The sequence below is a fragment of the Pelophylax lessonae genome (assembly GCF_965119305.1).
Source record: "Pelophylax lessonae genome assembly, chromosome: 2".
NCBI classification, from domain to species: domain Eukaryota; kingdom Metazoa; phylum Chordata; class Amphibia; order Anura; family Ranidae; genus Pelophylax; species Pelophylax lessonae.
In genome coordinates this window covers 629,972,895-630,000,232 of record NC_138769.1, presented here as the reverse complement: position 1 = coordinate 630,000,232, position 27,338 = coordinate 629,972,895, and the positions used below count along the sequence as shown (strand labels likewise).

The 27,338-nt window shown below is 42.3% G+C and overlaps 1 protein-coding gene across 1 annotated transcript in view; it reads right to left on the bottom strand.

The window, feature by feature from the left end:
- Positions 1–4,403: 4,403 nt before the first annotated feature.
- POLR1D (RNA polymerase I and III subunit D) overlaps positions 4,404–27,338 on the bottom strand; it is a 30,005-nt gene continuing 7,070 nt past the window's right edge. Inside the window, exons 2-3 of the mRNA XM_082247214.1 lie at positions 15,543–15,617; positions 4,404–4,753 (exon numbers count right to left, since the gene is read on the bottom strand). Of these exons, the coding sequence (XP_082103340.1) occupies positions 4,486–4,753; positions 15,543–15,617 (343 nt within the window). The 3' untranslated portion in view covers positions 4,404–4,485. The remainder of the gene's footprint in view (positions 4,754–15,542; positions 15,618–27,338) is intronic.

Sequence of the window (27,338 nt, the reverse complement as noted above, 5' to 3'; positions counted from 1 at the left end):
ACGTCTATTTCTCGAACACAACCTCAGGATATGAAGCTGAGCATGTACACTCCTCTTTGGTCGACTATGGCGAGGCCTGTTCTGAGTGGAACCTGTCCTGTTAAACCGATGTATGGTCTTGGCTGTGGTGCTGCAGCTCAGTTTCAGGGTTTTGGCAATCTTCCTATAGCCTAGGCCAGTGATGGCGAACCTTTTCCAGCCCGAGTGCCCAAACTGCAACACAAAACCAGCTTATCTATTTCAAAGTGCCAGTGGGTTAATACCGGGGGGTGGGAAGGTGGCCCTGAGCAGAGTATCTAATAAGTGGGGAGGGCAATTGCTGAGACCATAAACAAACAGCAGCAGGTGAGACCAGCCTATTGGAATCTTACTCGGCTCTGGCGTCCATTGTCGATGTGACTTCATCTAGCCCGCCAGCACCGCCTTGTCTCGACCACGCCCATCCCAGATACATCATACCCTGGCCATAGAGCCATGTGGGAGATGTAGTTCTATGGGAGGGGGAGTGCAGTGTGGAGAAAATACACCTAGTATAGGATGTTCGATCAGTGTGCGCTCTTCTTCCTCGCGTGCCCACAGAGAGGGCTCTGCGTGCCAGCTGTGGCACGCGTGCCATAGGTTTGCCACCACTGGCCTAGGCCATCTCTATGTAGAGCAACAATTTGTTTTTTGAGATCCTCAGAGTTCTTTGCCATGAGGTGCCATGTTGAACTTCCATTGACCAGTATGAGAGAGTGTGAGTGATATCAAATTTAACACACCTGAGACCTTGTAACACTAACAAGTCACATTACACCGGGGAGGGAAAATGGCCAATTGGGCCCAATTTGGACATTTTCACTTAGGGGTGTACTCACTTTTGTTGCCAGCAGTTTAGACATTAATTGCTGTGTATTGAGTTATTTCGAAGGTACAGCAAATTTACACTGTTAAACAAGCTGTACACTCACTACTTTACATTGTAGCAAAGTGTAATTTCTTCAGTGATGTCACATGAAAAGATATAATAAAATATTTACAAAAATGTGAGGGGTGTACTCACTTTTGTGAGATACTGTATACTCTGATCAGTCATGACGACATAACCACCCACCTAATATTGAGTAGGTCCCCCAACTAAACAAAGCATCACACTGCCTCCACCAGCTTGTCTTTTTCCCAGCATCCAGATGCCATCTCTTCCTCAGTTAAGCAATGCTCATTCCACAGGCCATCCACATGATGTACAATAAAAATGTGAGTCTTCAGACCAGGTCACCTTCTTCCATTGCTCCCTGGTCCAAACCTGCTGTTCACGTGCCCATTGAAGACACTTTTGGCTGTGGACACGGGTCAGAATCGGCACCTTGACTGGTCTGCGGCCATGCAGCCCCTTACACAAAAAACCTGTGATGCCCTGTGTGCTCGGACCCGCATCGGAATCAGCTTTAACTCTCAGCAATTTGAGCTTCAGTAGCTCTTCTATTGGATCAAACTACATGAGCCAGCCTTTGCTCAGCAAGTGCATTAATGATCCTTGTCCCGACCACTGCAGACCTGAAACACCCCACATGTGCTTTAGTTTTGGAGATGTTCTCACCCAGTTGTCAAGCCATTACAATTTGGCCCTTGTCAGAGTCACCCAAAATCCTGATGCTTTCCCATTTTTCTCTGCCGTTAACACATCTACTTCAGGGACAACATGTTCACTTACTGCCCAATATATCCCACCCACTTTCAAGAACCATTATAGCAAGATAATAAATGTTATTTACTTTACCTGTCAGTGGTCACAATGTTATGGATATATTATTTTTTTCTTTTTTGTAAATAAGGTATAACAATATAAAAGAAAACACTACACTGAAGTGTCATTATATATAGCAAGATAATAAATGTTATAAACTTTACCAGTCAGTGGTCATAAGGTTATGGAGATAATGGGATTTTTGGCTCACCATAAAATCCATTTCCCGGATGTTCATTGACGGACACAGCTCTTTATGACCGTAGGGGTGGAAACAGCAGAAAAAAACAACTTCCCAAAGGCTAAACATAGCCAACCAGGTAATATGGAGCTAAACTGGATCTCACCTGAAATAATAAAGGAAGTAAAAAATTCAATCAAAAAGAAAAAATAGCTAGGACCAGAGATCCCAGCAAGGAACTAGGTCATTACTCCTGACTAGGCAGAAAAAAACTGAATGCCTATAGCAGGAAATGGGAGTATACCCCCAGGGACTAGCTTTTCTCTGCCTAGTGTCCTACTTCTGTAGGGGGCAGCATAACCTTACGGTCACGGTCATGAAGATGAAGAGCTGTGTCCGTCAATGAACTAAAGAGAAATATATATACACACACACATATATACATACAGTGCCTTGCGAAAGTATTCAGCCCCCTTGAACTTTGACCTTTTGCCACATTTCAGGCTTTTCAAACAAAGATGTAATACTAATTTTTTTGTGAAGAATCAACAAGTGGGACACAATCATGAAGTGGAACAAAATTTATTGGATATTTCAAACTTTGTTAACAAATAAAAAACTGAAAAATTGGGAGTGCAAAATTATTCAGCCCCTTTACTTTCAGTGCAGCAAACTCTCTCCAGAAGTTCAGTGAGGATCTCTGAATTATCCAATGTTGACCTAAATGACTAATGATGATAAATAGAATCCACCTGTGTGTAATCAAGTCTCCGTATAAATGCACCTGCACTGTGATAGTCTCAGAGGTCCGTTTAAAGCGCAGAGAGCATCATGAAGAACAAGGAACACACCAGGCAGGTCCGAGATACTGTTGTGGAGAAGTTTAAAGCCGGATTTGGATACAAAAAGATTTCCCAAGCTTTAAACATCCCAAGGAGCACTGTGCAAGCGATAATATTGAAATGGAAGGAGTATCAGACCACTGCAAATCTACGAAGACCTGGCCGTCCCTCTAAACTTTCAGCTCATACAAGGAGAAGACTGATCAGAGATGCAGCCAAGAGGCCCATGATCACTCTGGATGAACTGCAGAGATCTACAGCTGAGGTGGGAGACTCTGTCCATAGGACAACAATCAGTCGTATACTGCACAAATCTGGCCTTTATGGAAGTGTGGCAAGAAGAAGGCCATTTCTTAAAGATATCCATAAAAAGTGTCATTTAAAGTTTGCCACATGCCACCTGGGAGACACCAAACATGTGGAAGAAGGTGCTCTGGTCAGATGAAACCAAAATCGAACTTTTTGGCAACAATGCAAAATGTTATGTTTGGTGTAAAAGCAACACAGCTCATCACCCTGAACACACCATCCCCACTGTCAAACATGGTGGTGGCAGCATCATGGTTTGGGCCTGCTTTTCTTCAGCAGGGACAGGGAAGATGGTTAAAATTGATGGGAAGATGGATGGAGCCAAATACAGGACCATTCTGGAAGAAAACCTGATGGAGTCTGCAAAAGACCTGAGACTGGGACGGAGATTTGTCTTCCAACAAGACAATGATCCAAAACATAAAGCAAAATCTACAATGGAATGGTTCACAAATAAACATATCCAGGTGTTAGAATGGCCAAGTCAAAGTCCAGACCTGAATCCAATCGAGAATCTGTGGAAAGAACTGAAAACTGCTGTTCACAAACGCTCTCCATCCAACCTCCCTGAGCTCGAGCTGTTTTGCAATGGGCAATGGGAATGGGCAAAAATTTCAGTCTCTCGATGTGCAAAACTGATAGAGACATACCCCAAGCGACTTACAGCTGTAATCGCAGCAAAAGGTGGCGCTACAAAGTATTAACTTAGGGGGGCTGAATAATTTTGCACGCCCAATTTTTCAGTTTTTTATTTGTTAAAAAAGTTTGAAATATCCAATAAATTTCATTCCACTTCATGATTGTGTCCCACTTGTTGATTCTTCAAAAAAAATTACAGTTTTATATCTTTATGTTTGAAGCCTGAAATGTGGCAAAAGGTCGAAAAGTTCAAGGGGGCTGAATACTTTCGCAAGGCACTATATATATATATTTTTTTTTTTTTTCTTTTTGTAAATAAGGTAAAACAATATAAAAGAAAACACTACACTGAAGAAAAATGTATATTTTTCCCAGTTTAACTGCTCAAGAAAACTCTCTTTTATTACAATTGCATTATATAATAAGATGCGTTATTAGGCAATTTTTCATAGAAGCCGTTTCAAAACCTTTTTTCAAAATGTTTTACAGGTTCAAAGCCTAGACACTTTAAAATCATTATATCTTGCAAAGGAGAGAGAGAAGGCTAACATAACACAAAAAGAAAAAATAATAATTTATACTCTCCCAAATCCATGTGAAGTTGTTTTTGGGTGGAGATTCACTTTACATTCCCATAGGAAAATATTGTTCCTATTGTTTTAGTATTGTATTAAAATATTGCTCCTTTTAACAGTCATTGTCAGGCTTGAGAACCAGATATGAACACCCTGTTTATTGCAAATCACTAAAGTAACAGTTACAGCCTTATTGCTTGAAAGTCTTTATGGCTATCTCCTCTGATGTTCATCCTTGGGGTGTGAAGGCTTTGTGCTCTTGCTTGAAGATGGAGATCTGCTTTTTTCCTTTCTGGACTCCTCGCTCCTCTTATAGGGATGTGCGCTGCGCTTTCTTGAATACCTCCTTTCCTGGCTGCGATCCCTGCTATCCTTCTCGTTGTGTGCTCTCCTGCTGTGCTTCTCCTTGTCTGGCGGCAGGCTGTTCTTAATGGTGTTGATCAGAAAACGTTTGTTGGTGCTGGCTATAGGACACTTCATCCTGTGGAAAACGTATACAAGATGTAAACCTTCAAGATGAAACAGCAATGAGCTTGCCTTGTGTGCCACCTAGTGTATATTTTGAGAATACTACTAAGAAAAAAAAAAAAAGCCACTTTTCAAAACTGAGAATTGCTACTATTCTCAAATATTATACTCTCTCGAATATTGAAGTCTTGTTTAAGGCTCGGTTTCCACTAGTGCGACTTGCTGTGCGACTTGACACATGTCAAGTCGCACAGCAAGTCAAAAGCCATTGATTTCAATTCGGCCCGTTTCCACTGCCGCAACTTGAGTTGCGGCGACTTCAAAAGTAGTTTGTGCACTACTTTTGAGCCGGCTTCAGTGCGACTTCCCTCTATAATGAGGGACAAGTCTCACTGAAAGCCGCAAACAACTTTAGCTACGAAGTCGCGCTAGAAGTAGCACGACTTCGTAGCCGCGGTAGTGGAAACCGAGCCTTAAAATATTTATGGATTTATGGACAAAACATCTCAGACTCGATTCACACTGCCGCGACTTATCAGGCAACTTGTCAGCCTGACAAGTCGCGGTCCCTCGCGGTCCATTGACTGCTACAGGACCCGTTCTGATAGGAGCGACACAATTTGCTCCGACTTAGAAAAAGGGTCCTGTACTACTTCCGGGCGACCTCGGAGCGACTTGCATAGACATTCATTATATGAAGTCCGTGCAAGTCGCGCCGAAGTCGCAGTGCATGGGACTTCACAAGTCGGCCCCGAAGTAGTACAGAGTCGTGTCGCCATAGTGTGAACCGACTCTTAGACTATGCAAAGAAATTTTGAAATGTATACATTTTCCCCACCACATCCAGAAGGTTGTCAGTGGCTTCAACATCTATCAAAGACAGAAACGATTTTAGGTGGACCGAACCATTTTCAGCTGATAGGGCCTCATTTTACCCTGTACTGACAGCAATATGCCATTGCTAACCGCTCCTGAAAATCCTAGTGTGGCAGTGGTCTGGAACAAGCATGCAGCAAAGGATGTCCAAGTAAAGTCAAAAGTCCTCATCTGCATACTTCTTGTAGGTCAGTATACTATAATACCCACTGGAAGGATAGACCAGCAATTAGCATTTTCAGAAGGAGAGATCAGCATTAGCAGGATTTCATTCAGATGTAAGTTTCCTTCAATCCAGTTATTTATTCAATAAAAGTAATAAAGCATTTACAATAAAAACCACATAGTACCCAACTTCCTTATTTAGCTTCCTGTAACCCCCATTACAGCAGCACACACAGGGATAGCCAGCAGGATTAGCCAAGTAGGGTCTACTACTGCTCCAGCTGTCCAATCAGGTGGCTGGGGGCAAGAATAGGACGCCACTGTTTTCCATAACTTCAGTAGATAATGTACTGCCACCTCCCTGGTTGTGCAGCAATCACAAAAGAAACAGCTCCACACATTTTTCAGCAGTGTCATACTTGTATTTGGCAGTTTTCAGCTTTAAAATAATACAAAGACCTAGACAGAGGGAGAGGGTAAGGGAGAGAGACAGGACTCTATCCCTTTGCCCAGTGCTGTCAAACCTGGAACATGCTTATTGAAAGGTAGATCAGATCAATGACTTCATAAAATGTGCTGCAGGTTGGTGACCGGATGGGAGGGAAGGAGGAGGTGTTGAGTCCTTTAGGTGATTGTAAGGTCTCGATTAAAAAAAATATTATATATACATATACACACTGAACAAAATTATAAAAAAACGCAACACTTTTGGTTTTTGCCCCCATTTCTCATGAGCTGAACTCTAAGGTCTAAGACTTTTCTATGTACACAAAAGGCCTATTTCTCTCAAATATTGTTCACAAATCTGTATAAATCTGTGTTAGTGAGCACTTCTTTGCCAAGATAATCCATCCACCTCACAGGTGTGGCATATCAGGATGCTAATTAGACAGCATGATTATTGCACAGATGTGCCTTAGTCTGGCCACAATAAAAAGCCACTCTAAAATGTGCAGTTTTATCACACAGCACAATGTCACAGATGTCGCACGTTTTGAGGGAGCGTGCAATTGGCATGCAGACTGCAGGATCATCCACCAGAGCTGTTGTCCGTGAATTGAATGTTCATTTCTCTACCATAAGCCGTCTCCAAAGGTGTTTCAGAGAATTTGGCATTACATCCACAACCACGGACCATGTGCAACCACACCAGCCCAGGACCTCCACATCCAGCATCTTCACCTCCAAGATCATCTGAGACCAGCCACCCGAACAGCTGCTGCAACAATCGGTTTGCATAACCACAGAGATGTATAGTAACTAAGTAGAACTACTTCACTACTGTACTTAAGTACCGAAAGGTGGTATCTGTGCTCTCCTAGATTAGAATTTTTTTCTCCTACTTCCACTTTTACTTCACTACATTTTTTTAATGATTTCAATACTTCTACTCCGATATATTTTTTTGTGCTGCATAGTTACTCGTAACTATTATAAAAATTACCACTGCCAGAACAGTAGATGGCAGGTTTCATGAAGCTCAAAACATGTGTATTATCAGCGCATACGAAAATAAATGCTACTGTATGTATAAATAAAAGCTGCATTTGAAATCATAAAAAACAATATGATATTCAAACTTTTGACTTCTTTCTTTAATAACTACATAACACAGTACTTGTACTTTTACTTTCAGTACTTGAGTAGCAATTTTTTTTTTTTCAAAACTACTGGTACTTTTACTTTCAGTACTTGAGTAGCAAAATTTTTTAAAAAACTACTTGCAATACTTAAGTACAAAAAATGTTGAATACTTTAGTACTTCTACTCAAGTCACTTTTTGATTGAGCACTTCCACTTCTACTCAAGTCACTTTTTGTTCGAGCACTTGTACTTTTACTCAAGTATGGGTTTCAAGTACTTTATACAACTCTGCATAACCAAAGAATTTCTGCACAAACTTTCAGAAGCTCATCTGTATGCTCGTCATCCTCATCTGGGTCTAAACCTGACTGCAGTTCGTCATCGTAACTGACTTGAGTGGGCAAATGCTCACATTCGATAAAGTCTGGCACTTGAGGTGTTCTATTCACGGATGAATCCCGGTTTTCACTGTCCAGGGCAGATGGCAGACAGCGTGTATGGTGTCGTGTGGGTGAGCAGTTTGCTGATGTCAACGTCGTGGATCGAGTAGCCCATGGTGGTGGTGGGGTTATGGTATGAGGAGGCGTATGTTATGGACAATGAACAAAGGTGCATTTTATTGATGGCATTTTGAATGCACAAAGATACCTTGACGAGAGCCTGAGGCCCATTGTTGTGCCATTCATCCACGACCATCGCCTCATATTGCAGCATGATAATGCACGGCCACATGTTGCAAAGATCTGTACACAATTCCTGGAAGCTAAAAACATCCCAGTTCTTGCATGGCCAGCATACTCACTGGACATGTCACCCATTGAGCATGTTTGGGATGGTCTGGATTGGCGTATAGGACAGCGTGTTCCAGGTCCTGCCAATATCCAGCAACTTCGCACAGCCATTGAAGAGGAGTGGACCAACATTCCACAGGCCATAATCAACAACCTGATCAACTCTATGTGAAGGAGATGTGTTTCACTGCGTGAGGCAAATGGTGGTCACACCAGATACTGGTTTTCAGACCCTCCTGGGCCCCCCCAATACAGTAAAACTGCACATTTTAGAGTGGCCTTTATTTTGACCAACCTAAGGCACACCTGTGAAATAATCATGCTTTCTAATCAGCATCTTGACATGCCACACCTGGTGAAAAACGGGGGGCAAAAACAAAAGTGTTGCGTTTATAATTTTGTTCAGTGTATGAATATATTTGGAATCGACCGATTATCGGCAAAGCCGATTATCGGAGGGCCGATATCAACTTTTCCGGATAGATCTGTATCGGCCCCGGAACTGGTCGATATTACCGATATTTTTGTGACGTCATTCCCTCACTTATGCCGCCTCCCTCACCTTGGACAGCCTCACTGGAGTCGGGACTAGTCTCACAGGAGTGTAGAACAGCCATACACCCACCCACAGCAGCCCGGAGCCAGCCACCCACACCCACAGGCCCTGTACCAGTCAGCCACAGTCACTGTACCAGCGAGCCAGCCAGCCACCCACAGGCCCTGTACCAGCCAGCCACCCACAGGCACTGTACCAGCCAGCCAGCCACAGGCACTGTACCAGCCAGCCAGCCACAGGCACTGTAGTACCAGCCAACTAGCCACCCACAGGCCCTTTGCCAGCCACCCACCCACCACAGAGTGCCAGACAGCCAGCCACCCAACACAGGGTGAAAGACAGCCAGCCACCCACAGGCACGGTACCAGCCAAAGACCCACAGCCCCTGTGCCAGCCACCCACCCACACAGGGTGCAAGCCAGCCACCCACCAGCACAGGGTGCCAGACAGCCAGCCACCCACCCACCAGCACAGGGTGCCAGACAGCCAGCCACCCAGCACAGGGTGCCAGCAAGCCAGCCACCCAGCACAGGGTGCCAGACAGCAAGTCACCCACCACAGGGTGCCAGACAGCCAGTCACCCACCACAGGGTGCCAGACAGCCAGTCACCCACCACAGGGTGCCAGACAGCCAGCCACCCACCCACCACAGGGTGCCAGACAGCCAGCCACCCACCCACCCACCACAGGGTGCCAGACAGCCAGCCACCCACCACAGGGTGCCAGCAAACCAGCCATTAATCAAAAATTTTCAGTACCAGATTTGTGTCAAAAAATTGTCTTTATTTTTCAAAACTTTAAATGTACAAAATATCGGCCCTGAAAAAACCATAGTGCCAGAGTGGCCCAGGTAGTATTGGCCAGGTGATGGGTGGTGCCTGGTTTCATCCAGACATGGCGCTTGCCATTCAGGCCAAAGAGTTCAATCTTTGTTTCATCAGACCAGAGAATTTTGTTTCTCATGGTCTGAGAGTCCTTCAGATGCCTTTTGGCAAACTCCAGGTGGGCTGTCATGTGCCTTTTATTGAGGAGTGGCTCCCGTTTGGCCACTATACCATACAGGCCTGATTGGTGGAGCACTGCAGAGATGGTTGTTTTTCTGGAAAGTTCTCCCCTTTCCACAGGGAAGCACTGGAGCTCTGTCAGAGTGACCATCGGGTTCTTGGTCACCTCCCTGACTAAGGCCCTTCTCTCCCGATCGCTCAATTTGGCGGGACAGCCCGCTCTAGGTAGAGTCCAGGTGGTTCCAAACTTCTTCCATTTATGGATGATGGAGGCCACTGTGCTCATTTTGGGGCCTTCAATGCTGCAGAAAATTTTCTTTACCCTTCCCCAGATCTGTGCCTCGATACAATCCTGTCTCGGAAGTCTACAGACTATTCCTTGGACTTCATGGCTTGGTTTGTTGTCCGACATGCACTGTTAACTGTGGGACCTTATATAGACAGATGTGTGCTTTTCCAAATCATGTCCAGTCAACTGAATTTACTACAGGTGGACTCCAATTAAGTTGTAGAAACATCTCAAGGATGATCAGTGGAAACAGGATGCACCTGGGCTTAATTTAGTGTCATGCCAAAGGCTGTAAATACGTATGTACATGTTATTTTTTTTTTTAATACATTTGCAAAGATTTCAAACAAATTCCTTTCATGTTGTCATTATGGGGGATTGTTTGTACAATTTTGACAAAAATAATACATTTAATCCATTTTGGAATAAGGTGGTAACATAAATTGTGGAAAAAGTGAAGCTCTGTGAATACTTTCCAGGTGCACTTTATATTGAAACATTTGCTTGGTTGTAAGGAGTTTCCCCATATAAGTTTGCGTTTCATCTTCTAAAACAGTGAAACCAAGACAGATATATCAGATTTTGTAATAAGGAAGTGTTTTTAACTGTTAGCCTCTTGAAATGAAAGAAAGTGAGTGAAATGATGTATAGGGCATCTCTTGTAGCTTTAGAGCGTTTGTAGAGAGAAGAGGTTATTGGTCTAGGAGTCAGGATGGATAGTTAGGAGGTAAGTGGGTAAAGTATGAGACAATAAGACAGAAAGGAAAAGAGTAGAAGTGATGAAAAGAGAAAAAGATAAAAAAAATCACAGTGAACAGGTGGAAGACCAGGTAGATAGATTGGTTAGGGTTCTCATTTGTGTTCTCTGTACACTTTCATGGCTCCTATGCTGAATGTCTGGTCCTTTTGTAACCTTACTTATCCTGCTATTTGCCCAACTTCCCTTCACTTAACCGATAAATAATGGAAAAAAATATGCATTTACTATTTTTTTTTTTGGAGCCTGGAAAGCATTGCACCCGCGATCAGTAGATCACAGGTGCCATGCAGGACTCCTACAGACTGTCAATGTAGCTGTCTGCCCCGTACATCATACATCATACAGACAGGCAGTTACACAATGACAGGAAGAATGAATTACCTACTTGAGAGCTCAACAGCGACCTGGTAGTTAATTGAGGACTACAAGCTGACAGCGGCAAAGACTGTTGATACTTCTAGCTCATTGATACATAAGGATCTGTGAATGAATCAGGTGGCCATGTGGGCAGAGCCACGCTCTTTTCAAATTGGGATAACCAGTGTGGGGAGAAAAACCCCGACCTGCTGTCACAGGGAGTGTGGGGATCGGAGAGCGGCTGCAGGATCAGGAACATGTTAAGTGTTCTACCATAAAAATGGACAGAACATGTAACATGTTGCTGAAGGTGAACTTCTCATTTAACCAACTGCCTTGTTTGAGGACTAGCTCCTACCTAACCCAGGCATAGACACCAGATGGTGGTTGGACATGAAGGAACAATCCAACTGTCAACAAGCACCTTTGCCTGTGGACAGAGTCCCAAAACATGAATTGTCAGTTTAAGCAACATTATGGCTCATACACATGCTTTTCTGCTTGAAGTGTGATTCGGATTACTATTCAGACAGCAACAGGCAATTAATGAGGAAGAACCGTATCACCTCCTCATTGCCTGTTTTAACCTGCTAAATAAAAGAACAACTGTGCCACAACACCTAAACACTGGACAACCACGGCTGCAAAGCATCACGGCAGGGGAGCGGTTGAAGGGCAGTAAAAAATGGGGCCCAACCGTTGAGTCTTATCGCCCCTCAATTGAAAGTGTAAACAAGGCCTTAAATGTCTCATTACTGCCCAAGTACCATTTGGGGAGATTTCCCTCGACTTCATATTAGGGATCATTTGGTAAAAAAATTATATATATATATATATATATAAAATTAATTAAGTATAGATATGAATTCTCAAAACATATACATACTCTAATAGTGCAATACAACACCCAGTAATGTGAATAAATAAGTAAAATTCATAAATAAGTAGAAAATCATATAATAAATAATCCAAAGTGATAGTCCCAAAATGCAATATTCAGCAAGTAGCCAGTGAAAGTTGTTCAAGTTGTGTCAATTTCCGGCTACAAGCCCTTCGCAACGTCACTTCCGGTAGCGGTGGAACGCACGCCGGAGCCAAGCTAGCCCCGCTGCGCACCGTCATCCCAGGGATCTACCGACCTATTTCATACAGTGCCTGTTTTTATCGCATCAAATGTGAGTTCTTTACTTTAAGATTAATAAATTTATTGTAGCAATATTACGCTATTGGGATTCCTTCTTTCCTTTCCATATGGCTACCATCTGCTGAGAATTCATAGGGGATCCTGCATTGGCCACTATCCAAGTCCAAAGTATCATTGCCCGGATTACATGCCGGACTCTGCCTGTGAGACCCTTATGCTATATGGTCTGAGGGTCCACGTTGTCCGGTAAGTGGAATTACCTAGGGGAGAGGAGTGAATCACCATATCATCGCACCATTGCAGCATGCATTTGATTTCCAGCACTTGAGCACCTTTCTGGGTTGTTTCTTCATTAAACAACTTTCACTGGCTACTTGCTGAATATTGCATTTTGGGACTATCACTTTGGACTATTTATTATATGATTTTCTACTTATTTATGAATTTTACTTATTTATTCACATTACTGGGTGTTGTATTGCACTATTAGAGTATGTATATGTTTTGAGAATTCATATCTATACTTAATTTTATATATATCATTTTTTTACCAAATAATCAACAACATTTTTTTGCATCATCTTTAGAAGTTTTATCACACCAAAGTTTTATCACACCAAATCTGCGCTGTTTTTCTTTCGCACTACCATTTATCAAAATCATTTTGATTTTATGCACAGCGGCACTTTTGGATACACTTCACGTATCACCATAGCGCAGCATTAATTTTTTCTTTATTTCATATTAGGGATCGACCGATTATCGGCAAAGCCGATATAGCGAGGACCAATATGCACTTTTCCCAATATATATGAATCAGCCCCGGAGGTTTTACCGATATTTCGGAAAGTGCTTGTACCAGAGTGATGCTTGCAGCTAGAGGCATAACCCTGGTACCGGCGTCCATAGCCTACGGTCGGCTGTCTTGTAATGACAACCAATGCGGCTGAGAAGCCGCTCGGCTGTCATTACAAGGAGCGGGAGGGGACATCCCCCCTCCCGCCGCCTTCCACGGCTCGCCCGTCCCACCATGAGACCCGGGCAACCAGCCTGCACAGCCGCCGAAGACCCGATCAAAGCCGTATTCGGCTCCGATTGGGCTCCATGTAAAAACCCGGAAGTGATGTCATGAGTGGTCAAAGTTGGCGTTTTGAATGCTTTTAAGTGCAGAGGAGGGGTTTGGGGTCTTTTAGACCCCCAGATCCCTCCACAAAAGTACCTGTCAAAAAATATATATATTTTTTTTCCAATATCGGCCGATATCGATATGCATTGGCCAAAATCTCGGTATCGGCAACAAAAAAACGATATCAGTCGATCACTACTTCATATATTGATGACCACACAGTAAACATGAAAAAAATCTCCTTCTAGCCTGAATAAAAACAGTAAAAAAAGCTATAAAAATGGTTCCAACCATTCTATATTTTACTTAAAGTGTTTGTTACCCAAACACTTCATATTCCTGATATGTACATGCTGCACCATGTACTTGTATGAAACATATCCTGCTCTCTTTGTATTGCTTCTTTTTTGTGAAATCCCTGGTGTTTATGTCATTCCCTCTGCTTTCCTATTAGAAACCGACCGCACTAAGCAGGAGAACACATCATGGTTGGTTCTCTAGCTATGATGGGAACTCAGCCTACTCTCCTCCAATGATCAGACTTTTCCTGACATGCCCGCAATACACAGCCAGGAATCTTAGTGTGCTGCTGCTTCTTTTCCCCCCATACTTAGGAGTCTGAGAACAGAGGGAATGTGATCACTTCTGAAAAAGGGAAAAAAAAAAAAAAGGTATTTATAATGTATTTTTATATCTTTACAAAAATGATTTTCCTTTTATTTCTTTTTAAAAACTGAATGGGTTGTTTTACACTTTAAGGAAACATTTTTTATTGTCATCTGCATCTCTTTTGGAAAGATTCTTCTCACTTCCAGCCCCAGTGACCACACAGGAAGTCAGATGCTTCCCCATCCAAAAGAAGTGGGTCCACCCTTCCACACCCTATTCAAAAACTTTGTCTGGAGCTGGCCATTAAAGAAGTCGTCTCACCAGAAGTTAGGTTGTTAAATCTGTTAAAATTGATGCTGTGGTTTCTTTTTAAAACCCTTATTTCAGGCACAACACAAACGCGTCATACTCAATGTAGATCATACCGATTAAATAATAAAGTGAACAGAATTTGGGCACATCGAGTCTGCTGATGAATTATTTCACAGTACCAGAAGCTCGAGTGATCTTTTGCAACTGGTTAAGCATATGTGCTCTTTCACACGGCCGCTCCGCTGTTTTTCTCCGCTGCGGGACTTTTTTTTTTTTTTTCACGGAGCGGATGACACTTGTGTCATCCGCTCCGTAAGTCCGCATATCATCCCATCCGTTTGCGGATGATATGTGGACATAATGTAAGTCTATGGGCATTGCGGATGTCAGCGGATGACATCCGATTTTCCTTCCTTTCCGTTTTTTGAACGGAGGAAAAATAGGGTTCTGTTCCGTTCCAAAAAACGGAACAGAACTGAAAGGAAGAAAATCGGATGTCAGCGGATGGTATTCCGCTGACATCCGCAATGCCATTGACTTACATTATGTCCGCAAATCATTCGCAAAAAAATAGGATGATTTGCGGACATACGGAGCGCCCGTGTGAAAGGGCCCTATGATTGTTAACAGTTTATTGTCCACAGACTGAGCACAGGTTCACTTTAAAGCCCAACTACGGTAAAAGTAAAAACCCTCCCTTTCAGTGGGATGCCCCTGCACTGCAAAGCTTAAATGCTTGTTTACATTTGGGAGATGAAAAAGCAGTTTTACTTACCTGATCTTCCCCTTCCCTGGTAGGCTGCGCTCCCCAATGCTCTGGCAGTGGATTATCCCTTTACGCTCTCACATCCAATGTAGGGCTATGGGCCCCACATCAGACTTAATGATGCCAGAGGACATCCGACCACCAGATAGTAGGAGAGAAGAGACTTCGGGTGGGTGATCCTACAGCAAGGAGGAGCCTAAAAAAGCGTGGAATCAAGTAAGTAAAAGTGCTTTACCTGGTCCCCTAAACAAACTAGCAGTTGGCCCTTGCAGTACAGGGCAGCCCCAACTCAAGAGAGGATTTTTACTTTCCCCAGGGTTCAGCTTTAATAGCGCGTCTTCATTTTAAAAAGAGGCAGGCAGAACCAGATATTCTTTTTTATCTAAGTGAAATATAGCTTACATTCCAAAACTGCCTTATTTTCATTACATAAAAATAAAAGTACTAGGATATTTCTACATACCAGCCCATTGGTCCCATAGTCTCAGCACGATCTTTTCCACGCTGTGCCTCTTTAAGAAGCTCTTCAACTGCTTTCCTGCACACAAAAAAACAAACAAAAAAAAAAAACAAATTGACTCAAATGGAGAAAAAGTCAATGATAAAAAAATAACTAGATAAATAAAATTATACTGCAGGTTAAAAAAAAAAAAAAAAAAAGGATGTTGCAGTGCGGAAGCTTTATCAGTTCATACTGGTATTCAATCAAATCACAGAAGACTGTGTTCCCTGCTGTCTGGAAGACAAGAATTATCTGATCATATGTAACAGAACATTGCTAAGAAACAGCATGCAGGAGATGAAGACGACAAAATGTGAAGAATATTGATCCTACGACCTGCAAGGTTAATGGGAATCCAAAGTACAAGTGTACATGGACCTTAATAATTTCATATAGTTCTTTACAGATTCTCAGCTAAAAGTATTATTTCCTTCCTGTGATGTAGAACAAAGGCTGCTATTAAAGAAGTTCTTCAATCCCCCCCCCCCCCCCAAAAAAAAAAAAAAAAATTAAAATCATCAGCTACAAATACTGTAGCTGCTGACTTTTAATAAAAAGACACTTACCTGTCCAGGGATACAGCTCTGCCCTCACCCAATGTTTTTTTTTTCCAGTCTTTGGGTCCTTAGCACCCCATTTCTAGTGTGAGAAGCCGGCTGGGACTCCTTGCAGCTTCCCACTGGGCATGTACGAGGTGCACTGCACTTTGTGAATGGTCCTGCAGCCTTGTGGGACTTGTGATGTGTCCAAGAAGGCTGTGGACAAAAAGGGAGGGGGGAGGAGGAGAAGGGTGAAATTCCAAGCAGAAATGGGAGCAGATACCTATGAAAACTAGGTATCAATGCCCCACCCAAAAAAGTGCCCAAAAGTTAAAGAGGAGGTGAGGGAAAGAAGAGGCATAAAAGTAGAACTTTTCCTTTTGGGTGAAGTTCCACTATAAGGACAATGCAAAGCACTCAAAGCTATTCAACCACTTCCCGCCTGCACACTGTCAAATGACCACATTGCGGTTCTCGTTCTGGGAAGACGTCATATGACGGCGCAGCCACGCCGTGTTCCTAGGACAAGTTGCGACCCCGATCTCGGTAAAGAGCCGATGGCACAGCTCTTTACCCATGTGATCGACTGTGTCCAATCCCAGCCGGTCACATGTAAATGCGGAAGTGCTGTTTATCGGCGCTCCTCCCCTCACACTGTCGGAGTGTGTGGCGAGGAGAGCCGATCAGTGGCATCTCCTCGAAGGATGACAAGTACAAGTATTCAGGGCACTGATCAACAGTGCCCTAATTACAGTAAAGCCCCAGCAGGGCCCGTCAGTGACCCCAATCAGTACCCATCAGAAATACAAATGTCTTGGCAGGTAAAATAGCTCTCTTGTATTTATTTCATCTGTGTATTTAGATCTAAAGGGGTATACTCACTTTTGTTGTCAGTAGTTTAGACATTAAGGGACCGCAAATTTACACTGTTATACAAGCTTTACATTGTAGCAAAGTGTAATTTCTTCGGTGTTGTCACATGAAAAGATATAATAAAATATTTACAAAAATGTGAGGGGTGTACTCTCTTTTGTGAGATACTGTATATGGGTTACTATTGGCAGATTGAGACTCCCTATTAACAGGCACAATAAAAGTGCAGACCATGGCTCTCAATAGGCATTGTTTTTGCAGAGTAAAATGTATAGCAGAAGCCCAAGGACAAACGATTTACTTTCAGCCATATTATATACAGGTGCATCTGATAAAATTAGCATATCTTGATAAAGGTATTTTTAGTATTTCAATTCAAAAAGTGAAACTCATACTTGATATACAGTGGATATAAAAAGTCTACACGCCCCTGTAAAATGTCAGGTTTCTGTGATGTAAAAAAATGAGACAGAGAAATAATTTCAGGGGGGGGGGGGGGGGGAAATAAAAATAAAATAATGTGGTTGCATAAGTGTGCACACCTTCTTATAACTGGGGATGTAGCCGTGTTAATAATTAATCAATCACATTCAAACTCATGTTAAAAAGTAGTCGGTATACACCTGCCATCATTTAAAGTGCCTCCGATTAACCCCAAATAAAGTTCAGCTGTTCTAGTAGGTCTTTCCTGACATTTTCTTAGTCGCATCCTACAGCAAAAGCCATTATCCGAAGAGAGCTTCCACAGCATCAGAGGGATCTCCTTGTTAAAAGGGATCAGTCAGGAGAAGGGTACAAAAGAATGTCCAAGACATTAGATATACCATGGAACACAGTGAAGACAGTCATCTTCCAGTGGAGAAAATATGGCACAACAGTGACATTTTCCAAGAACTGGACGTCCCTCCAAAATTGATGAAAAGACGAGAAGAAAACTGGTCAGGAGGCTGCTAAGAGGCCTACAGCAACATTAAAGGAGCCGCAGGAATATCTGGCAAGCACTGGCTATGTGGTACATGTGACAACAATCTCCCGTATTCTTATGTCTGGGCTATGAGGAAGAGTGGCCAGACAGAAGGCTTTTCTTACAAAGAAAAACATCCAAGCCCGGGTAATTTTTGCAAAAACACATCTGAATTCTTCCAAAAGCATGTGGGAAAATAGTATATGGTCTGCTGAAACCAAGGGTGAAATTTTTGGCCAGAATTCCAAAAGATATGCACATCACCAAAAGAACGCCATACCCACAGTGAAGCATGGTGGTGGCAGCATCATGCTTTGGGGTCGTTTCTCTTCAGGTAGAACAGGGACCTTATTCAAGGTAGAGGGAATTATGAACAGTTCAAAATACCAGTCAATATGTGCACAAAACCTTCAGGCTTCTTCTAGAAAGCTGAATATGAAGAGAAACTTCATCTTTCAGCATGACAACGACCCCAAGCATACATTCAAATCAAAGGAATGGCTTCACCAGAAGAAGAAAAAAAAGTTTGGGAATGGCCCAGCCAGAGCCCAGACCTGAATCTAATTGAAAATCTGTGGGGGGATCTGAATAGGGCTGTGCGCAGGAGATGCCCTTGCAATCTGACAGATTTGGAGCGTTTTTGCAAAGAAGAGTGGGCAAATATTGCCAGTGCCATGCTGATAGACTCACACCCAAAAAGACTGAGTGATGTAATAAAATCAAAAGGTGCCTCAACAAAGCATTAGTTTAAGGCTGGCCATACATGATGCAATTTTCTTACAATTTTCTGTCCAATTTTCTTAAAATTTACCTTCAAGTATGTAGTACAAAGGCCTGCCTAATTAGATACAAGTGAATGTGTTGTTTAGCTTTGACCTCATATTATGTGGTTTGTGGTAGATCTAACAGAAAATTGTACAACAAAAGTTGAACATGTATGGCCAGCCTAAGAGTGTGCACTCTTATGCAACCATATGATTTTCGTTTTTCACTTCCCTCCACCTTGAAGATTTCAGTTGTTATTCTACTGTGTTGAACAGTTTATATGTTGAACAGTTTATAGGTCACATTAAAAGGCGGAAAAAAGTTCTGAAATGATTGATTGTTCTCATATTTTCACATCACAGAAACCTGACATTTTAACACGGGTGTGTAGACTTTTTATATATCTACTGTAGATGCGTTACACACAGTCATATTTCAAGCATTTCTTCCTTTTAATTATGATTATGGCTTACAACTTGTGAAAACCCAAAATTCTGTATCTTAGAAAATTAGATTATTACAGAAGACAAATAATAAAAAAAATAAAATAATAATTTTTGTTGGCTTACTGGAAATGATGTCCATGTACAGCATAGTGCGCACTCAATACTTGGTTGGGGCTCCTTTTGCATGAATTGCTGCATTAATGCAGCGTGACATGGAGGCGATCAACCTGTGGCACTACTGAGGTGGTATGGAAGCCCAGGTTGCTTTGATAGCGGTCTTTAGCTTGTGTGCATCATTTGGTCTGGTGTCTGTCATCTTCCTCGACAAAACCCCACAAATCATCACGGACTGTGGAAAATTTTGCATTTCATTTGGAAATCAATGTTCCAGAGTCTGGAGGAAGAGTAGAGAGGCAGGGAATCCAAGTTGCATGAGGTCCATCCTGAAGTTTCCACAGTCAGTGATGATTTGGGAAGCCATGTCACCTGCTGCGTTGGTCCACTGCGTTTTATCAAATCCAAAGTCAGTGCAGCCCTCTAGCTGGAAATTCTATCTAGAGCACTTCATGCGTCCCTCTGCTGACCAGCTTTATGGAGATGCTGATTTCATTTTCCAGCAGGACTTGGCACCTGTCCAAACTGCCAAAAGTGCCAATTCCTGGTTTAATGATCATAGTACCACTGTGCATGATTGGCCATGCATTGATGCAGTAATTCATGCAAAAGGAGCCCCGACCAAGTATTAAGATAGTGTATACTATACTTTAGGGGTTGGAAAGCTGCGCTAGTCCCAAATGAACATGTGAGTAAATTGAATTGATCAACAAATTGAGCATATGAATAAGAAAATATTCACCACAATTCAATATCTCAATAACTGATAATGGCAGCCAGCACAAAGGAAAACCATATCCATAATGCATAAAAAGAAAAAACACCCCTTTTTTTTGTCTGTGTATTTACCATTTTCAGCTGCAGCTGGGGTCCTTCATTTTTGGTTCATATCAATATCTGTTATTATTTATCCTTTTTGGGTTCATTATATTTGAGACCTATGGACATATTCTCCTTTAGAGAGAAACACACCAATAACTTCAAGGATGCCTTTGGTGGCTCTGAAGATCTATTGGATCAGATATAGGAGGTATGTTCATTCGCCTTAGGAACATTATGGTTTCCGAAACGCATGTCAAGTGGGAAATAGCGTTATTGGAAAAATATTTAGAGGAGGGTTTAGTCCCCCGTAGTCTGAGATGGGAAGTCAACCCCCAAGAGGACGAAAAAGATCTCCCTCTATGGTTCAAATTCTTTAATGATGCTGGACTGAGTAGGCTGAGGTTCCTCATTTCTCATAAGAGGCTCAAATTGGTGAGACTTGATGAGGAACTCACTACACTTAAGACCCAGCTATCTCCACATTTGGACACGTCTGAGTTTAAATCCAAATCAGACGACCTCAAAAAAGTTCTGGAGAAGGATTTGGACCAAAAAAATATATTTTCGAGACATGGGTGATTATAAAGCTAATTTGGTGTTTAAGTGGCAGCGTGAAAGAGGAAAATAAGGTGGGTGGAGGATCAGATCCTCCCCCGACGAGAATATCCAGAGAGGATTCACCAGCTGCCTCTGGAGGAGTGGCGAAAGGACCTTCTACCGTAAACAACTATCATACCAAAAAGGCTTCCAACCAGTCTCCAAGGAGATTTCCCTCTCCAGGAGCTTCTCAGTGGAGACCTGGGCCTTATGGTCCACAATACCATAGGGATAATATTCCTTCTGTCCCTTATTAGGCTAGGAATAAGTTAGCGTACCATGACAATTATTTTCAACAACCTCCTTTTAGATCACCTTTTTCTAAAACATCTAAGAAGAAAAGAAAACATCAAAAACATATCACATTCCTACTCAGAACAGATTTCCCCCCTTGTATGAATACCAGGAGGAGGAGGATGGCTGGTATGATAATCGGTTCATGACCCAGCACCCTCAATCTATTCAATATAGGAATGAATCTCAAGGTCAATTGTATGATCCTCAAGAAGGGTTGAATATCCTCAAAGATATCCTTTTTTTCAGGGGGATTGACCCAGGTACGAGACAGATATCGATCCAAGAGAGGCACCAGAGGGGGGAGGAGGCACAGAAAAGAAAAGGATGTAAAAGGGGCAGGCATATTCAATCTTAGCAGCTCTAGTCTGACAATGAGCTGTTTGTTTTGGATAGGGGCCTGAAACATGCACCAACTAAACCTCTAGATAAATTTGGAGTATTTATGGACATCCAGAAATACATCCGAAAATTGAACATCAAACGTTACCTCCTCCTCCAACCCTATAAGAGATGTTGTAGCATCTAAGGAGGGCATAAGGCATTCGGGTTTATCCAATGCCTCCCTTCTTAACCCCCTGGTTCCCTAGCCCCTTCATTGGGTGTGTTCAGGGATCTAGTAATTAAAGACCTGGAATCTCTAAATATTAAGATATACTACATTGACAAGAGATTTAAAACAGGCCTAAAAACCTTGGAAGCTAGGACTGATATTGTCGTGAGACCTGCGGACAAAGGAGGTGGGATTGTCATTCTTGACAATGGGGTCTATTTGGATGAGATGTTGAAGATCCTCTTGGATCGTGATACATACTCGCCATTGAAGGGCAATCCCACCTCTTAATTAAAGTCCGAACTCACCGCTTTGGTGAATGAAGGGTTTCGGGATAAAATCCTGAATAAAAAGGAGAAACTTTTCTTGATAGTGGTAGCTCCTAGAATCCCGGTAATATACTACCTTCCAAAGATCCACAAGGATCCATTAAACCCACCCTGGACATCCCATCATCAGTGGGATTGATTCAGTTACGCCCAGGGTGGGCAAATATATTGATGGTTTCCTGCAGCCACTTGTGCTGTCCACCCCCTCTTTTCTTAGGGACTCCACCCAGGTCCTTAGGTTATTGGAGGGCATAGTGTGGAGGGAGGGCTACATGCTGGCAACAGCAGATGTGGCCTCCCTCTACACTATTATCTCGCACAAGCATGGCCTGATAGCTGTGGATTCGTTTCTCAGCCAGGACCCATTGCTCATTTCCGAGCAGAGAGAGTGGATCTTACAACTCCTCTCCTTCACCATGAGCCACAACTACTTCTGGTTTGTGGGTTCTTATTACCTTCAAACCAGGGGAGTAGCTATGGGCGCTAAATTTGCGCCAAGTATGGCAAATCTCTTCATGGCGAAGTGGGAGGAGGAATGTGTCCTTCACAACAGTAGACCAGAGTTAATCCTCTGAAAAAGATATATTGATGTGTTGGTCATATGGAACGGTAGTACACAGTCAGATTCGTTTTTTGATTCTCTTAATAACAACAATTTGGGAATTAAACTCCAACATGAGGCCAGTGAGCATAGTTTTCACTTCTCGGATCTCAACATCACTGTAAGGGATAACCATCTGACCACTAATACATTCTTTAAGACCACTGATCGGAATAGCTTCATTGGTTCTGATTGTTGTCATCATCCCTCCTGGCTGAGGTCGGTCCCCAGGAGTCAATTCACTAGGATTCGTAGGAATTGTTCTTTTCTTGGGGACTACTTTCAGCAGGTGGAAACCTTGAAGCTTAGGATTTGTGGAAAAGGGGTATTCCCCACAAGATTTGGATCTCGTCATTTATGAAGTGGCTAAGAAAGATAGATCCATAATGTTATTGGATAAACCTAAGGTTGTCACCCCTGATAACTACTTTGGGATGGCCTTTGTTACATCTTATTCCCAACAACATAGGGATATTAAAAATACATTTTCTAAGCACTGGAAGGTACTGAGTAATGACAGGCTTCTGGCTGGGTTGGTGGGAGAGAAACCCACGGTCCTTTACAGGGGGCTCCCCCCTTTGCGTCTAAGGGTGGCGCCCAACATTGTAAACCAACCGACAGCTCACTCGTTTTTTTCCAGAAGTGAAGGGTTTCTTCCCGTGTATGAAATGTGTGGTGTGTAGAACTAACTCCATCAAAAGGAAGACGTGTACCTTCAAGTCTAACACCACCAATAAATCCTACACCATAGACTCCTTCATTACCTGTACCACTAAAAATATAGTTTATCTTTTGGAATGCCCATGTGGTCTTCAGTACGTGGGAAGAACTATCAGGACCATGCAGGTTAGAGTGAATGAGCATCTAGGGAACATCAGGCGTTGCTTTCCTAAACACAGTATCTTGCGACACTATTTGGAGTGCCACAATAAATCAGCCATTGGAACATCAATTATTGGAATTGATAGATTTATAGCCCACTGGAGGGGTAGCAATGTGAGGAGAGAAATCTCAAAGACTGAAACATGCTGGATTTATGACCTCAAATGCTATACTACCTATGGTCTCAACGTGGATTGGGACGTCAACTGCTATATTAATAATAGACATATGCCGGTTTTCGGTAATTCGATATATCGCGGTATTGCATAGCCACGGTATTGTTATTGTGGCATTTTTAAAATACCGAGTTTCTCTGCTCCTGGGTCTGACTTGTGAATTGATACATTTCAGTGAGCTGGATGACTCATTCACTCACTCAGCTCTCCCAGTAACTATAAACAAAAATGTTTACATTGTATCTTTTCCTTCCCTCTGCCAGGGAGAAAGGAAGTTTAACCTCTTAAAGACTGGACCTTTTTCTGACACTTGTTGCTTGCAAGTTAAAATCAGTTTTTTTTTTGCTAGAAAAGTACTTAGAACCCCCAAACATTTTATATATTTTTTTAGCAGAGACCCTACAGAAAAAAAAATGGCGATTGTTGTAATATTTTATGTCACACTGTATTTGCGCAGCAGTCTTTCAAACGCAATTAATAGACTTTAATGAATAAAAAAAAAAAAAAACGTAACAGTAAAGTTATCCCAATTTTTTTTTTTTGTTACACAGAGAATTGTGAGAGAATCGTGATCTTTATTCCAAGCTAAAAAATCGTGATTCTCATTTTGGCCAGAATCGTGCAGCTCTAATATATATTATATATATACACACACACACACGCATAGCAGCCCACATTACATTATTATATAGCCATCAAGCAGTGTCTGGCCTACCTGGTGATGACTGGTCCTGGCGCTCTGATCCGATGGCCTGGTCTTTAAAGGGGCAAATCCTTGCGATCCAGAAGTGGTTAAACCTGCAGGAAGACCGGTGTTTTTATCTATTAATGACTTTACTATTGCTTTAGGCCTGGTTCACATGTATGCGGGTTGGCGGTTCACATGTATGCGGGTTGGCGGCCCACATTTGCACAGGCATAGCAGCCCATTGATTTGAACAGGCTGCTATGCCCTCATTTTCCGCAGAAAAAAGGTGCATGTAGCATTTTTTTAAAATTCAGTGGCCTTGAAATCCATCCTGCTTTTGCACCATGCGACTAACCTGCAGTTCCTGGCAAGCTTTCTGCATTTTTTGTATACGTGGGCACGGCATTTAAAAACAGTTTGCGTGTGCAGCAACGGCAGGTAAGTCACATGGTGCAAAAGAAGGATGGATTTCATGGCCACTGCATTTTTTTAAATTCTGCATGCACCTTTTTTCAGCTGAAAACGCAGGCATAGCAGCTCAAGCCCATTCACATCAATGGGCTGCTATGCCTGTGCAAATGTGGGCCCCCAACCCGCATACATGTGAACCAGGCCTAAAGCAATAGTAAAGTCATTAATAGATAAAAACACCGGTCCTCCTGCAGGTTTAACCAATTAATGACTTTACTATTGCTTTAGGCCTGGTTCACATGTATGCGGGTTGGGGGCCCACATTTGCACAGGCATAGCAGCCCATTGATGTGAATGGGCTTGAGCTGCTATGCCTGCGTTTTCAGCTGAAAAAAGGTGCATGCAGAATTTAAAAAAATGCAGTGGCCATGAAATCCATCCTTCTTTTGCACCATGCGACTTACCTGCCGTTGCTGCACACGCGAACTGTTTTTAAATGCCGTGCCCACGTATACAAAAAATGCAGAAAGCTTGCCAGAGCAGGAACTGCCGGTTAGTCGCATGGTGCAAAAGCAGGATGGATTTCAAGGCCACTGAATTTTAAAAAAATGCTGCATGCACCTTTTTTCTGCGGAAAATGAAGGCATAGCAGCCCGTTCAAATCAATGGGCTGCTATGCCTGTGCAAATGTGGGCCGCCATCCCGCATACATGTGAACCACCAACCCGCATACATGTGAACCAGGCCTAAAGCGATAGTAAAGTAATTTATAAACAACACATCCTTCAGGTTTAACCACTTCTTGACCACAAGGATTTGCCCTCTTAATGACCAGGCCATCGGATCGGAGCCGAGCGCCAGGACAAGTAATCACCAGTTAGGCCAGACACTGCTTGATGACCTATTTTAGGCCTGGTTCACAGAGTCTGTACTGACTGACTATATAATAATGTGCATAAGTGAACCAAAGCCCCTAAATTCAGCAATGAAATTGAAGTGAGGTGGAAATTTAATAATTTAAATTTAATAATAGAATACCGTGATAATACCGTATACCGTGGCAAAACCTTAATCAATTAATCGCAGCATGAAAATCTGATACCGTCACAAGCCTAATTAATAATAGTTTATGGATGATGTCATTTATCTGCTGTTGTGGTCCTTTGCTTCTAGTATTGCGTCAATTCTTTTTAATTATTAATTCTAATTTTTATTTTTTTATTAAGTCAGACCATGTGTAGATTGCCTCTGGATTTTTTGGTTATATAGAGTCAATCTATTATTATTTTAACCATTTCCTTATTGGGGGCATTTGTCAAGTTTTATATTTTAACTCATTACTATTTTTAAGACTTGATTTGCTAAAAATATATTTAAATAATTTATCCTCATGTGCCTTATTAATGCTATGGGGATCTTTTTGGTCTCCTACTTGTTATGAGTTTTGGGGTCCTTATATTTACTTCTATTATATTATCTAACATGTATATTCATTTATGTTTGTTTATGTATGTAATTAAGAGCCCATTCACATTAGCGCGACTTGTCAGCCTGACAAGTCGCGGTATGTTGCGGTCCATTGATTAGCACAGGACCCGTTCTAATAGGAGCGACACAAGTGTGAATTATGTGAAGTCTTCATTATATGAAGTCTCTGCAAGTCACGCCGAAGTCGCGGTGCACAGCGGCGCACGCAACTTCACAGGTCGCCCCCCAAAGTCGTGTCACGCTAGTCTGAATGGGCTCTTAGGAGTACGTGGGGGTTTATTAATCTTAGTGACTATTATTGATTTTATCATTTATCGGTCTCATGCGAGATTCATTTTTGACCAATAATCTATTATCAATTTAGTCATCTAGGAATCTATGTTTTTTTATCATATGAATATTAAATTCTGTTTTTTTTATATTGCTAATTATCCCATGAAATATGCAAGGAGTGTAGGTTTTCTCATGGAGTCCGTGCCAGCGGTTATGTATTTCCATTTCCACTGTATGTGACTTCTCTCATCTCCTTACTGCCTGGTTTACTAGCCGTGGAACGCAAGCTCCCCGCATTCTAGTTGGTTCTATGTCGGGGAAGCATACGATTGGTTGACGCTGTGTGATTGATTGTTAATGTTCTATTTAAGAGCGTGCTTACGGATGTTAGTCACGCCTTTGACAACGTCTATGAGGATGAAACGCGTCAGTCACGTATGACGCACATACTATACTTTACATGGTCATACTTTTCAGTAAGCCAACATTACAATATTAAAATTCCTTTATTTTCCTGGGTAGGTGTTATGTAATATTCTAAGGAGAATGCAATGGCCAATAGGATTCTCCAGGCGCTAATCCACAGGGTGGAGGTTGTGGACATGTGTGCTACGCCATCTGCAGGTCAGTGTATGAGAATGGAAAAAACACTTGCGCCAATATATGGTGTGGGATGAAAAAAAGAGGGGTAGCTGCTGTGAAAAACCTTGTTAGGTGGCAAGTTGGAAAAAATTGTAATGATGATATTACTTCAACAGCGCATACCTAATGTACGGGGGGGTGGGAGGTTCCCGTGTGAATTTTTTCGTGGATGTGAAGGTGTGTTCCTGATGACACTTTTATGTGGGTTTTTTTGTTGCCAAATAGCCCTGGGAGGTAGATAATTATTGCAAAGAAAATGGCCTCTGCCCCCACCTATAACTGGCCTTCATAGCAAAGAAC